The 13,781-nt window shown below is 35.4% G+C and overlaps 5 protein-coding genes across 5 annotated transcripts in view; 1 reads left to right on the top strand and 4 right to left on the bottom strand.

The window, feature by feature from the left end:
• Nucleotides 1–361: 361 nt before the first annotated feature.
• Nucleotides 362–2,564, bottom strand: LOC108969658 (inactive peptidyl-prolyl cis-trans isomerase shutdown-like). Its single transcript, XM_018934513.1, has 4 exons — nucleotides 2,474–2,564; nucleotides 2,222–2,384; nucleotides 1,265–2,163; nucleotides 362–1,194 (listed from the first exon to the last, which is right to left on the bottom strand). The coding sequence occupies exons 2-4, from the start codon at nucleotides 2,278–2,280 to the stop codon at nucleotides 788–790; spliced, it is 1,365 nt and encodes a 454-aa protein (XP_018790058.1). The 5' UTR covers nucleotides 2,281–2,384; nucleotides 2,474–2,564; the 3' UTR covers nucleotides 362–787.
• A 1,554-nt stretch (nucleotides 2,565–4,118) lies between these two features.
• On the bottom strand, nucleotides 4,119–5,904 carry LOC108969657 (hydroxysteroid dehydrogenase-like protein 2). The gene is made up of 2 exons (XM_018934512.1): nucleotides 5,717–5,904; nucleotides 4,119–5,649 (listed from the first exon to the last, which is right to left on the bottom strand). Exons 1-2 carry the CDS (start codon nucleotides 5,760–5,762, stop codon nucleotides 4,457–4,459), a joined length of 1,239 nt encoding a protein of 412 aa, XP_018790057.1. The 5' UTR covers nucleotides 5,763–5,904; the 3' UTR covers nucleotides 4,119–4,456.
• A 432-nt stretch (nucleotides 5,905–6,336) lies between these two features.
• LOC108969659 (hydroxysteroid dehydrogenase-like protein 2) lies at nucleotides 6,337–7,889 on the bottom strand. Its single transcript, XM_018934514.1, has 2 exons — nucleotides 7,712–7,889; nucleotides 6,337–7,642 (listed from the first exon to the last, which is right to left on the bottom strand). The coding sequence occupies exons 1-2, from the start codon at nucleotides 7,755–7,757 to the stop codon at nucleotides 6,402–6,404; spliced, it is 1,287 nt and encodes a 428-aa protein (XP_018790059.1). The 5' UTR covers nucleotides 7,758–7,889; the 3' UTR covers nucleotides 6,337–6,401.
• Nucleotides 7,890–8,323: 434 nt separating this feature from the next.
• Nucleotides 8,324–10,851, top strand: LOC108969680 (serine palmitoyltransferase 1). Its single transcript, XM_018934560.1, has 7 exons — nucleotides 8,324–8,365; nucleotides 8,679–8,739; nucleotides 8,815–9,311; nucleotides 9,374–9,503; nucleotides 9,576–9,773; nucleotides 9,841–10,206; nucleotides 10,265–10,851. Exons 2-7 carry the CDS (start codon nucleotides 8,689–8,691, stop codon nucleotides 10,427–10,429), a joined length of 1,407 nt encoding a protein of 468 aa, XP_018790105.1. The 5' UTR covers nucleotides 8,324–8,365; nucleotides 8,679–8,688; the 3' UTR covers nucleotides 10,430–10,851.
• Nucleotides 10,852–11,115: 264 nt separating this feature from the next.
• The window catches only part of LOC108969679 (1,4-alpha-glucan-branching enzyme), a 6,881-nt gene continuing 4,215 nt past the window's right edge, over nucleotides 11,116–13,781 (bottom strand). The window contains exons 2-6 of the mRNA XM_018934559.1: nucleotides 13,590–13,759; nucleotides 12,744–13,512; nucleotides 12,505–12,676; nucleotides 11,612–12,427; nucleotides 11,116–11,303 (exon numbers count right to left, since the gene is read on the bottom strand). Of these exons, the coding sequence (XP_018790104.1) occupies nucleotides 11,253–11,303; nucleotides 11,612–12,427; nucleotides 12,505–12,676; nucleotides 12,744–13,512; nucleotides 13,590–13,759 (1,978 nt within the window). The 3' untranslated portion in view covers nucleotides 11,116–11,252. The remainder of the gene's footprint in view (nucleotides 11,304–11,611; nucleotides 12,428–12,504; nucleotides 12,677–12,743; nucleotides 13,513–13,589; nucleotides 13,760–13,781) is intronic.

Here is a 13,781-nt window from a genome sequence, read left to right as displayed (position 1 = left end):
TAATAATTAGTTTAATACAAAAGCTCAAAAATTAAACGAAGTAAAATTCAGTAACAGTAGCTAACAATTAAATGTGGGTTTAGCTACATGCATATAGATAAAAATAAAAGAAACAGAAAATTAAAAAGAATACCCAAAGGCTTGTGTGTACACAATTGCTTATTGTTACAAATACAATTAAATGTAATAAGTTTATAGCAATTTAAAAATGTGAAATTGTGTTGCAATATTAAACAAGAAATCAAGTAATAAAAACTTGAAAAGTAAAATTAAGTATGAAACCGTATTAGTATTATTTGTGAATTATACATAAATAATGAATACATTTATGCGTTTTAACTAAAAATAAAAACAAAAAGTGTTTCAATGCAATATTCATAGTTCAGCATTTATTAATCGATTTTTTAAAAGTTCAAGCTTTTTATAATTTGTAAGCTTATACATAAATACTGATTTTCAAACTTATGATATTTTTTATCGTAGTCGCTGAGCAGTTTTTAAAACTAGTGAATAAAAAGTWATTTTTCTTTACAGATTTTGCCAATTTTTATTGTATTTACGAGTTATTCTTTTGTATAAAAAAGAAATGAGCGAATAAATTCAGSACTCTGTCCTTATGCACTAATATTGTTATATACATATTTTTCTTTGGTGCAAAAATATATCGAAGTTTTGCTATAATTTCATTCAAACTTTTTAGTTGTTGTTGYTGGTATTTTAACGGTTATCTAATCCCCGTTTGAGTGGTAAGGGTCATTTGCGTTGTCGTTTTAGTCTGCTTAAGCATTTATTTTTTATTCACTTTGCTTAGTGTATAGGTTGCATTGTCTAGCGGTGAAAGCGTTAGTTTTAGCTCCATGCTCTGCGCCAGCTCATCTACAGTTTTTATTTCGCTTTTAGTTAAGCCAGGTGGTAAATTAAAATTATTCAAATCCATGTTGTTCTTGAAACTTTTCATTAGTTCTGCCATTTCTTGTTCGAAGATGCTGGGCATCTCGGCGCTACCAGCATCACTTTGTTTGCCAACTTCATTCTTCTTTATWATACCCATTGCCTTCGTCCAAATGCTACGCTCGTTTTCTTTGTATTTTGCATAACGTTCTTCCAATATTTTCAGTTCCCGACTGATATCTTCGTTCTGCGGCTCCATGCGTTGGGAGCGTATAAGTATCTGTCGTGCGCGTTCATACTCACCTACAATAGCAACCAAACAACATATTTGCCAAAAAAAAAACATATATAAAAATGTAAAAAAAAAACTTACCCAGCAGTAGCAATGCACGTCCTTCTTGAAATAATGCTTTACACGAGGGTTTATTGTTAGTCAACTGTCGTATTTCTTTGCACATAATGCAAGCCTTTGTTGGTAGATTAACTTTATTATAGCAAACTGCTAAGTTTGTGTATAGTTTCAATAAAAATGCTGTTTGCTCTTTCTCCTCTTGCTCGTTCGCCAAATGACAGCTGTTCAGTAAACTTACTGCTTTCTCAAAAGCGCGAAAAGCATTTTTGTATAAGCCTTGTCCGAAGAAATCTAGACCTTTGAGATGTACTTCACGTATTTTTTCAATTACTAAGGAATATTTGCCTCTTTCTTCATCGGTTAAGTTTTTATCTGCTTCTAAATCACCAACGGCATTGAATGAAACCAATTCTATAATAAAGAGTCCATCGGCACTTGGTTTTATGCGAGGCGGACAACCAATTTCACGGAAGAGCAAATGATGTGAAATTACGAATTGTGCCTGTTCGCCACGATACATGGTGCGCACTGCTTCCTCTAATCCTTCGATTACTTCATTTCGTCCAGTATAGAATTGATACGAGGAGCCACGTAAAAATGATGAATCAAAAGGTGCCCCTTCACCTTCCCAGTAGGCATTATATCGTATACACACACGTGCATTTAACGGCACTTCACCGTTTTCTGCTAATCCCGGCCGTGTAATTTTCTTATAAATGTGTTCATTTATCTGCACCATTTGTTTACGCAGTKCATCAAAAGTTTTTGTCCACGGCGAAACCAGTGTTGAGTGATCTACAGCCGACTTTTCATCGTCTTCCTCATCAGAACCTAAATTTAATTCATCGAATATATCGTTGCTGAAGCCCTCATCAAAGTTTGTGTTAATCTCAAATGTTGTGCCAGGACCAATGAGATCGCTGCGATGAATGGACGRTTATAATATTTGAGTATTAATGCAATTTAATATGTAGTTACCTTATTGATAATGGGTCCTTTAGAAAGTTGCAGCTCCCAGGTAATGTTTCATCCTCCATTTTATSCAATACGTTTGCAATTAAAAGAAATAATTTGGGAAATCAGTTGTTTTGGTTGTATTTGCATGTAATTTAGCGGCAATTAACTGTAATTTGGCATTGACCTAAAAAGAAGAAGAAGCAAAATAAGTAGTGTTGTAAGACGATGGAAATTTTTCAACACAACTTGTTGCTTCGGTTACACTTAACAAACCTTTCAAATGTGGGGAATTACGTAATTTCATTAATAAAAACTGTAATGCWCAAATTACACTGTGGAACATTTTTRGGATTATTGTCTGGGGGGTGAGAAATTCGAGGTCAGGGTGATGGTACTAGGTCAGTATAGTAAAACCCTCAAAGGGTTTGGCGTTTTGACGTTTGACATTTTAAATTTTTTCTTTATCTTGATGTCTTTTCGCTTAGTTGTAACATTTTGGCAAAAACGTAGTTTAACATAACTCGCGAACCACTTTTCCGATTTTGATGAAGCAAATTTAGAAAAACTACAGTTTCTCTATTCTGTTTCTATACCGTTTTCCTATATGTTCAACACTTTCGAAGTTAAAAATGAATGTATGAAGGRAAAAAAGTATTTTTTTYCYWAAAAWTTWAAWTTTTTTTTTTAATTCATAAAAAAACCAGCAACACTGGTTCTGTAATGTTCACACAAAACATGCATTGTTAAGTAATWTTTCTCAAATTTTTTAAAAGTGAACAAAAGAGATCAAAATATAGAACTGTGCAAGCCAGATATAAATAGCTTTTGCTACTGCTGTGGTCAATATGTCTCAACACATAAAAAAGGGGAAATTTCAGTACTGCTTTTGTTCAAACATACGAGATGTACTTCAACCAAAATGTTATAGAACGAAAATTGGGTACCAATTATAGTGTGTAAAAGTTGCTACAACCGTCTAATGGATTGGAAAAATAGAAGACGTGAAAGTATGCCATTCGGTATCCCAATGACTTGGACTAATCCTGGCGAAGGTCACAATCCATTGAAYTKCTATGCATGTGCGAATWAAGGAGCCGCAAAAAGGATATGAAAATCGTATAATTACGTTAGTGTTGCAAGTGCCGCAACACCATTGCCTCATTCGAACCACATTCCTGTGCCAAAGCTTCTAGCCCAGATATTTCCTCTTTTACGACTGCTCCGACATATTATGCACGTGATGATCCCCCATATGAGCCATCAGTATCCAATGAGCCAATTTTAATAAATCAAAATAAGCTTGATTCAATTGTTGCCAAGTTGGAATTAACACAGCGCTGGTTTCCATTTGAAATCAAACAATTTGTTGGCACCCGGTGTGAAAGTCACAGCCACTAGTCCCGAACAACCACCATCGAAAAAGTCTAGGCAATATTTATTAAAATAAATAAAAATAAGTAAATAAAATAAAAATAAAAAATTATAAAAATGTTTACTTTATTTTTTTAGTACTTTATGGCCAGAAGTCTGGAGTAATTGGGGAAAATTTATAAAAAAAAACGGCGATAAGTGACACTTTTTTGAATAAAAACAAATAGAAATTGTAATTCTTAATTTTTCGAAATTTKTTTCATCAAAATCGGACAAGTGGTTCGCGAGTTATGTTAAACTACGTCTTTGTCAAAATGTTACAACTAAGCGAAAAAACATCAAGATAAGGAAACAATTTAAAGGTCATAAAAAAACTGACACATACGAACGCCAAACCCTTTGAGGGTTTTACTATACTGACCTAGTACCATCACCCTGACTTGGAATTTCTCACCACCCATATTAACTGTTGTATTGTGTTATCAATTTAATGTCATTCCTCAATATTTAATTTAAAAATATGTCTAATATATATTCAAAACTCCGGTGAATAAAGCGCCCTTTTTATTTTTAAGTATATTTAAACATACATTTTAAGACATTTTCAAAAAAAATTTGACCATCCGAAAAGACGCAATCCTGAACAACTACAAATAATATAATACAAACAAGTTTTTTCAAAAAACTACGTTTGAAACATGGTAAAAGGCATCCTTTACGATGGTTTGAAAGGCACATATGTATGTATGTATGTATGCACGCATGTAACTGAATAAACAACTGTTTACAAATAAGATATTTATTAAAAACTAAATTAAACCTATATTTAACATAAAAAATGCAACTTATCACTAGCAGACCTCAGATTATAACAAWTACCAAAGTCTATAATTTTGATTTTAGTGAACGCATAAGCTTCTCCAGTTTCATTGCCTTATTTAAGTCACCGGAAATTTTTAGTTTTCCTGTCATAAATGCAGTTGCAGCCTTTAGTTTTCCCGAAAACATATCATGGAAGTTATTAGCTTTCATTGTTAAAGTTGCATCAGGTGAAATCTTTGGTTCACCASTACCACATGAGCCTGTCCCATTTTTTAAATCCAAATGCCATGTGCCTTTTTCTTCTCCTTCAATATTGAATTGGAAAACAGCCTGCGTTTTTTGCACCAGTTCTGGTGAAAGCAATGTTTCAATTTTTCCAAATAATGCCGGTATTTGACCGGAAGATGCATCAACAGATTTTCTTTGCTTAATATCTTCTTTAATTGCATTGAGTTCATTCTCGGAAATATCCAAAAAGAAATCGGGCATTAATTTATCGGCATATTCTGGATTACAGGCATATTGTTTGAAATCCGTGACACCAGCTTCGGTTAAGACTTCATCGTCAATAAGAAAACGTCCTGTACACTGAGTAGGCTCACGCACCAAAACTGCATATGCGGCATCTGCCATGATATCAACTTTACGCGATACATTTAAACTATCTGGCCCAGTCAACATTTCTATGGCAGCCGTGTGTATAGCAGTTCGCGGCCACAACGCGTTTACGGCCACTTTGGCAGAACGGAATTCTTCTGCCATACCCAGCACACACATAGACATACCATATTTAGCCATTGTATAGGCCACATGTGGAGCAAACCAAATCGGATTCAAATTTAAAGGCGGAGAAATATTCAATATGTGTGCATGATTACTCTTTGTCAAATATGGTAAACATTCCTTTGATACAAGGAAAGTGCCACGTGTGTTAATATGATGCATAAGATCATAACGCTTCATATCTGTATCCAGCGTACCAGTGAGTGAAATGGCAGATGCATTATTTATGAGAATATCAATACCACCGAATTTCGCCACAGCATCCTGAACAGCTGAGCGTACTTGCTTCTCGTCGCGTACATCTACAACACAAGGGTGTGCACGACCACCAACCTTTTCAATTTCTTCAGCCGCTGTATAAATTGTTCCTGGCAATTTAGGATGTGGTGTGCTTGTTTTAGCAGCGACAATGATGTTTGCACCATCGCGTGCCGCTTTTAGTGCAATAGCTTTGCCAATTCCGCGCGACGCACCTGCAAAAAGAAAGTTGACCCACTTAGTTAGTTTAATTTTCATGAAAACTTTAATACGCGCACTCACCAGTAATAAAAATTGTGCGTCCAGCTAGTTTCCCTGTATTAATCATTTTAAATTTTACCTATAATTTGCGATTAAAATAAGTGTTAATTTATACCGACCACTCCGTTACGCGTTTGTTTTATAAATGTCAAAAAATTTGATGGTTAAACAATGAAGTCAACAAAAGCAGAGTCCAAAGTACACAATTGGACCGCGGCGTCTGAAGTAGAAGCAGAAGCAGCATAATTAAATGATAGCAACAATTACAGAGGTAAAAGAAAAAACGTAAACATTAACAGATATAGAAGAGGGAGAATCATAAGACTTTGTACCAGAGGCAAACTGATATATTTTAGGAATTCATTGTGCGAACAAATGAAAAAGCYCTGCATACATACATATGTACATTTGTAAATGTGTAAAATGTAAACATAAAATAATGTATTTGCAAAGAGAAATACAGAGAAGTTATTTGATAATAGGTGCAATAAAAACGAAACATTCAAATAAWTAAAATATATTAGGGTTGCCCCAAGTCTAAAATATTAATATGATAATGATAAGAATTTTAAAATCGAAAGCATTGCAGTTTCAAGCTCAAATATAATGCTGCTCAATTTTTTATAAATAATTAAAATACATTTGTTATACACTTTTTTATTCAATTTGAACAAACTTCAAACAAGACGTTGTTAAATAAAAATAGCTACAATTTATCTATACTCATTTTTGACCTTAGTGCTTTCGTAAGTTTCTCCAATTTGAGAGCTTTACTCAAATCTCCCGATATTTTCATTTCACCCATAAGAAGGGCTGTTGATGGCTTCATTTTACCAGAAAATATTTCGACAAAATTCTCTGATGTTATTGCAAATGTTGCATCCGCTTCCTCTWCCGGTACGCCTTTTCCACAAGAACCGGCACCATTTTTTAGGTCAATGTACCAAACACCACCTTCATTACCYACTATATGAAATTGATAAATCGCTAATGTTTTTTGAACAAGTTCCTTTGAAAGTAGCGGTCCAATTTTTTCAAACAATCCTGAGATTTTTCTCTCTTCTTTTTGTGTATTTACTTTCGCTTTTCTTTCTTTCAATATAGACTTCCATGCCGGTATATCTCTATTAATAAAAGGTACAATTTTCTCTTTTGGTATATCCACGAAGGATTCATACATCAATTCATCTGCGACTGTAGAGTCGTTCGCATACTGATCGAGATCTTTTATACCAGCTTCAGTTAAAACTTCATCATCGACTAGAAAACGACCAGTAAACTCTTTTGGATCACGTATAAGCACTGCATAAGCAGCATCTGCCATAATATCCACTTTGCGTGTTCTCTTCAGAAATTCTGGTCCCATAAGAGCTTTGATTCTTTCTGTGCATATTGAAGTGCGTGGCCACAAGGCATTTACCGCCACTGACATAGCGTTTAGCTCATAGGCCATACCTAGTACACACATGGACATACCATACTTTGCTATGGTATACCCTAAATGAGCTGAGAGCCATTTAGGATCCAAGTTTAAAGGCGGGGCAATATTTAAAATATGTGAATATTCGCTTCGTATCAAATAGGGCAAACACTCCTGAGATACGATGAAAGCGCCACGTGTATTGGTTTGATACATAATATCAAAATGGTCTATTCTTGTGGCCGCTGTACTGGAGAAAGAAATGGCGGAGGCATTATTAACCACAATGTCAATTCCACCAAATCTCGAAACGGCATCATGAACAGCGGCACGCACTTGCTCTTCATCACGTATATCTACAGCACAAGGAAGTGCACGACCACCAGCTTTCTCCACCTCATGTGCAGCTGTGTAAATGGTTCCAGAAAGTTTAGGATTTTCTTCAGTAGTTCGAGCCGCTATCACTATATTTGCACCATCACGAGCCGCTTTTATTGCTATTGCCTTGCCAATGCCGCGTGACGCACCTTTACGAATCAAACGTTCAARGAATGAATTAAAAGTTATRTATAAAATATTATAGAAGTAAATTATACCTGTAATAAATAAAGTGCGTCCAGCTAGTTTGCCAGTGTTTATCATTTTGCAATGTGGACCAATAACCTTCTAGTAGAACACGTATTTTGGTTATATCTTTGATAGTTGGAGGGCAGTGATCGCATAATATTTGTTTATTTGCGTTTTTTTACTAAATATATACCGGTAACAGCTGATTTGTTCTGTTCGTTCGTTAATGAAAAGTGACAGTTTGTTTTTTGTSTCTAGCTTACCAGAAAGTTAGAAAAATAATTTTACTAATTGAGTTAAGTTTTTACTTTTAGAAATGACTCTACAAGACGGGTAATAGTTAACTAACTGGTCATCAATAGGTTATCAGTAATTAATGCTTTCTTTATTCGTTAGATTATTAATTTTTATTTATAATTATTCGAATTATCAGCAAATTGTTACACAAGTAAAAGAATATGAAAAATGTCAAAGACCATCCCTTTGAATTCTKTATTTACGAATATTTTTTAATGTACTAAAATAAGAAATTTTGCTGTATACAAATAAGGCAACACTTGAAAGGTCTAGTCAAATAAAATTTGACATTTCACCKTGAAAAGACTTTTTTTTACCTGCACGTTCATCTCACGAAAATTTTTCATATTAAAATAAATAAATTGTAATTAATTAAAATTGAACAGGTAAATTTTTTTAACAATATAAAACCTTTTAAATATAGCAGTTTAAGAAAAATTAGCCACGGATACAAAATCTAACGTGGTTTTCTAAAGTAATATCAAGTTTCTATTATCAATATTGTTTTAAAAAGTAATAAAAAAAATAATCTTATCACTTGAAATGTGAATTAAATGGAATCTAGTGCAATCACGAATGACGAAAGGTTTTGCATGACGCATATGGGGATTCTTTACTAAAATGAGCTGATCACATCGATTATTCACGTTTATATTACTTGATTTTTGGCATATTTTACTTAATAAAAATATTTCACAGGGTCAGCAATATGGTCGCAATTCCTTATTTATTTAACGAAATCGAGCGCATTTTTGAAAATGTGAGTWAAAATGTTTATATTGAAACCAAATTGAGCTAGTCGAACAAATTAATATTCGTATTTTGCTAATTCCAGACCCCGCTATATGTGATTGTGTTGGAAGCTTTTCTGCTGCTATCGGTAATATGGTTGCTACTTTTCAAGCGTAATGGGCGTGATAAACGGTACACAAAAATAGAGGAAGAAGAAATTATTTCCAAATATGAACCGGAACCACTCATCGCTGAAACCGATCCCAATCATCCACTGCTGCAAACACGTTTAGTCCAATCGAAAGTAGGCAAGCGAGTAGTAGTTGACGGACATGAGTGCTTAAATTTAGCAACGCACAACTATTTGGGTTTATTAGAAGATGACAAAATATTGGAGGATGCTTGCAATACATTGAAGAAATACGGCGTTGGTTCCTGTGGACCTCGTGGTTTCTACGGTACAATGGATGTACATTTGGATTTAGAAGACCGTTTGGCAAAATTTACAGGTATGGAGGAATCAGTGGTATACTCTTATGGATTCTCTACCATAGCAAGTGCTATACCAGCATATGCAAAACGAGGCGATGTCATATTTGCGTAAGTAAAAATTTAAAAGTGAAAACCAGAGTCAGTATAATTTTTTTTTACGAATTCTTAAGTGATGAGATGGTTAATTTTGCCATTCAAAAAGGTTTGGATGCTTCACGAAGCACTATTTATTACTACAAACACAATAATATGGCCGATTTGGAGCGTCTACTTATTGAGCAACAAGAACGAGATGCAAAGGTGTGTTTATAAAATAAGAATGTGCATGCATAAAAAAGTGTAATTACCAATAGTTCATTTTTATATAAATAGAATCCAAAGAAGGCAGCCAAGACACGTCGTTTTCTTTTAGCCGAGGGTATTTATATAAACACTGGCGAAATATGTCCTTTACCCGAACTTGTAGCGCTACGTGCTAAGTATAAATTGCGTTTGTTCCTGGATGAAAGCATTTCCTTTGGCACACTTGGTAAAACCGGTCATGGTCTCACCGAACACTTTAATGTCGATGTAAGAATATTTTTTAACGTAAACTGCATATCTTTTAAATGTTTACTAAACGTTTTTTTTTTAACAGCTGATTGAGGTTGATCTCATTATGGCAGGCATGGAGAATTCTCTAGCTACCATCGGCGGTTTCTGTGTCGGTTCACATTTCATCGTCGAACATCAACGTCTGTCTGGTTTGGGTTATTGCTTCTCTGCATCACTSCCACCACTATTGACACAAGCAGCCATCTCTGCACTTGACCGTTTCGAAACCGAACCGCAAATGTTTACACAACTGCAGGAAATTTCACGTAAAGTGCAAACGGTATTTGGTAAATTTTCAAAGTTGAAGATGCGCGCCAACGAACTTTCGCCCATCAAACATTTATATATAGCGGAGGAACGCGAAAATGCAGATGAGGAACGGGAATTGCTCATTCAAATAGCCAATAAGGTAGTTCATGTATGAAATTAACGTTTTCAATTGTTTATATATTGAAATATATTTCTAGTGCATTGCAAAGGGTGTTGCTGTTACTGAGGCGCGTTATTTGAACAATTTGGAGAAACATGCTATACGTCAAAGCATACGTATAACGGTGAATCGCTTACTCACTGACTCAGATATCAAGCATGCTTTCGATGTTATCGAAAATGTATCCAACGGAGTGTTGTAAATCACACGGCATTCATTATGTCTATTTAAAAATTAGTGGATGGTATTTCAAAACCATAAAACATGCCTTATAGTTTTATGTTAACTGCTGCTATGCCATAGTAAAAGTGAGGTTAATTTTCAAAATGAACAAATATTTAATGCACTAAGCCACACTTTATTAAGTAGGGATAGTATTCTATTAAATACTTGTTGTAGCTGAATATAGGCATGTGCATGCACACAATTTCCGAGCGCTATTTGTTTAAATTTCAATAAAAATATAAATTTAATTATATTGATTAAATAATAATATTTTTGCATACATATCACACTCTTGCTAGTTTACTATTATATTGTATAAGGKTATACATCCACATTCCATGCTAAGGCTTGTAATTTCACTTTCTTTGAATGTTCGTACGAAAAAATCGTATATTAAAACCAAAGCTAAAACGAAAATGTATTAAACTTTAAAATAATAAAGCTTATAATTTAAAATAATATATTTTTTATATATGCAGAGTTTTCTATTAAATTACAACGCGTTCAAAACTTAATAATAAAGTGACTGATGTTTAAAGCATATAATGTTTTTCGAGTTTAACCCTTAAGCACATATAAAAACTCAATAAATATAAAATTTCTTTAAAAAAATATAGTATATGACAGATATTTTTTATTTTCTTTTAGAAAAACTTCATTTCATAAGCTCTATTTTTAATAGAAAAATTTTGTTCACTTTCACTTATTGTATATTTTTTTCTAAAACAAATGGTAAATTTTTACAACTACTAATATGAGTATAGCCCTCCAACTTTAGACAGCCTTTTTACCGTTGTCGTCTAGTCACTTACGTGGGCATATACCACAGCTGTGCGTGAGGGTGTGTAAACCTGAAATGCAAGACATTAGAAATATGGGTGAGTTTACTTAATTGTTTCCATTAATATAAATTTTTAGATATTAGTTTTAATCATTCTTTCTGTTGTATGTATAATTTATTTATTTAAATTTTTTTTATTTTATCATGCTGTCTTCTCTTATTTAAATTATAGTATATCAATTACTATTTTAGATTTAAAAAAATTTATATTATTTCCTGTTTAATAGTGTTTTCTATTTTATTATACTATACTATCGCCTTGTCACTTTCYAGCACTGCAAATATTCCTACATTATGTGCTAACTACCGTTCACTTACCTCAAAGAAGTTCTGGCGTCCTGCATAGCCTTCGGCTCGTGTTAAATGCTTGCAATTCTTATCAATACGATTTTGGCCGCCAAAGAGTTCATCATCCGAACTCAACACCGCCTGATAAGTGCCTGCCCAATTGGTGCCAACACGATAACCAGTAAAACTTTGTGTGGGGTGGAAATTGAAAACAAAGACTAAGCCGGCGCGTTCAAAAGCAATTATTTTATCGCCTTCATGCTTCCAGCTGACATATGCGGGATCTGAATGTAGCCAGCCGTAGCGCTCTTCCAGCTCATTCATTGCACGATCAAATTCATTCAAAAATTTGTACTTCAATAATGCATCATCAACCAAATTCCACTGACGACGCGCATAATGATAGGAATCGTTATTGCCCACACGTGGGAAATCCAACCATTCGGGATGGCCGAACTCGTTGCCCATAAAATTGAGGTATGCCTCACCTCCAAGTGCATGTGTGATCAAACGTATCATTTTGTGCAGCGAAAGGCCGCGATCGATAATCAACGACGGCTCGGAGATTGTAGACATGTGTGTGTACATTTCTTTATCCATTAACCAAAAGGCAATCGTTTTATCACCGACCAAAGCTTGGTCATGAGATTCAGCATAGGCAACAGTTTTCTCCTTCCAKCGACGATTTGTCAATGTGTGCACGATGTTACCAATATTCCAGGCGTCGTCTGTAAACTCTTTCAGCAATTCAATCCATTTGTCTGGTATGGCCATGGCAAGACGGTAATCGAAACCAATACCGCCCTCGTCGACTGGACGGCAGAGTGTGGGCATTCCTGATACATCCTGCGAAGTTTCGGATGAAAAAATATGTTATCAAATTCAAAATATGTGTAATCATATATGTATGTAAAAAGCTTTACCTCTGCGATAGTGACGACCTCTGGATTTTGTGTATGCAACATGTAATTGGCTAAACCGAGATAGTTTAATGCGTCCGTATCAACATTTAGACCAAAATATTCGTTGTAATCACCGCTGAAACCTTCACCAATACCGCGTGAATGATACAACATGGAAGTGACGCCATCAAACCTGGAGAGGCAGGTCAAAAATGTTAAAAATTCGCGAAAACATATATTTTAACGACTCTCTCACTTACCTATAGCCATCGAAGTAGTACTCATCGTGCCACCAACGCAAATTGGAAAGCAAAAAGCGTAACACCTCATATTCTACATAATTGAAGAGTCGACTATCCCACAGTGAATGTTCTCCACGCGCACCATCATGGAAATAACATGAATTGGTGCCATCAAATTGATTCAAACCATCCTGCACATTCTTACTCGCATGCGAATGCACCACATCCAATAACACATAYAAGCCATGTTCATGCGCTACATCGATCATGCGTTTCAACTCTTCGGGCGTGCCATAACGACTGGAAGCGGCAAAGAAACTGGTCACCTGGTAGCCAAAACTGGCATAGTAAGCGTGCTCCATAATGGCCATAACCTGTATGGCATTGTAACCTTGACGCTTGATGCGCGGTATTATATTATCGGCGAAGTTCTGATATGAACCAACACGTGGCTCCTGCGAGGCAATACCCACATGGCATTCATATATGCGCAACGATTTGGGACGCTTCGGACGTGGGTGCTTGCAGAGGTAGCGTTCAGTTGGCGGTGGATTCCACACATACTGCTTATAGTTGACACCCTGATTGGCCTCCTTGGGTGGTTGACGCACATATGTGGCCCACGGTGAGAGTCGATCCAAGAGATGACCGGCCTGATTGCGTATTATCACTTTCACCTCGCTGAGATGTTTGATGGGCACGCTGCCATCGGCATTGGCGGGCAAATGTAATTCCCATTTCCCGTAATCGAGCTTCTTAAAAGGGGTCGCCTCCCATTGCCAGTTATCTGTGTGAAGTTGTACGTAAAATATAAACGTGATAAAAATTACTTATGCATGGAGAGATTCAACATTGACTACTTACTGAAATCACCGGTGAGATAAACTTGCTGTGCACCAGGCGCCCATTCGCGTGCAATYACAGAGTTGTCGGGTTGGAAGTGTAATCCGTAATATTTGTAACCCTGTGAGAATGTATCCATGCCGCCTTCGAGCTGGTCGATTTTGCCGATCCACTCTTTAAGCACGCCATGTCTATGAAGTGAGAAAATTTGAA

The sequence above is a fragment of the Bactrocera latifrons genome, unplaced genomic scaffold, assembly GCF_001853355.1.
Source record: "Bactrocera latifrons isolate USDA-ARS-PBARC rearing strain unplaced genomic scaffold, ASM185335v1 scaffold_260, whole genome shotgun sequence".
In the NCBI taxonomy this organism is placed as follows: Eukaryota; Metazoa; Arthropoda; class Insecta; order Diptera; family Tephritidae; genus Bactrocera; species Bactrocera latifrons.
Note: the sequence above shows the minus strand (reverse complement) of the source record. Positions and strands in the feature narration are given on the sequence as shown.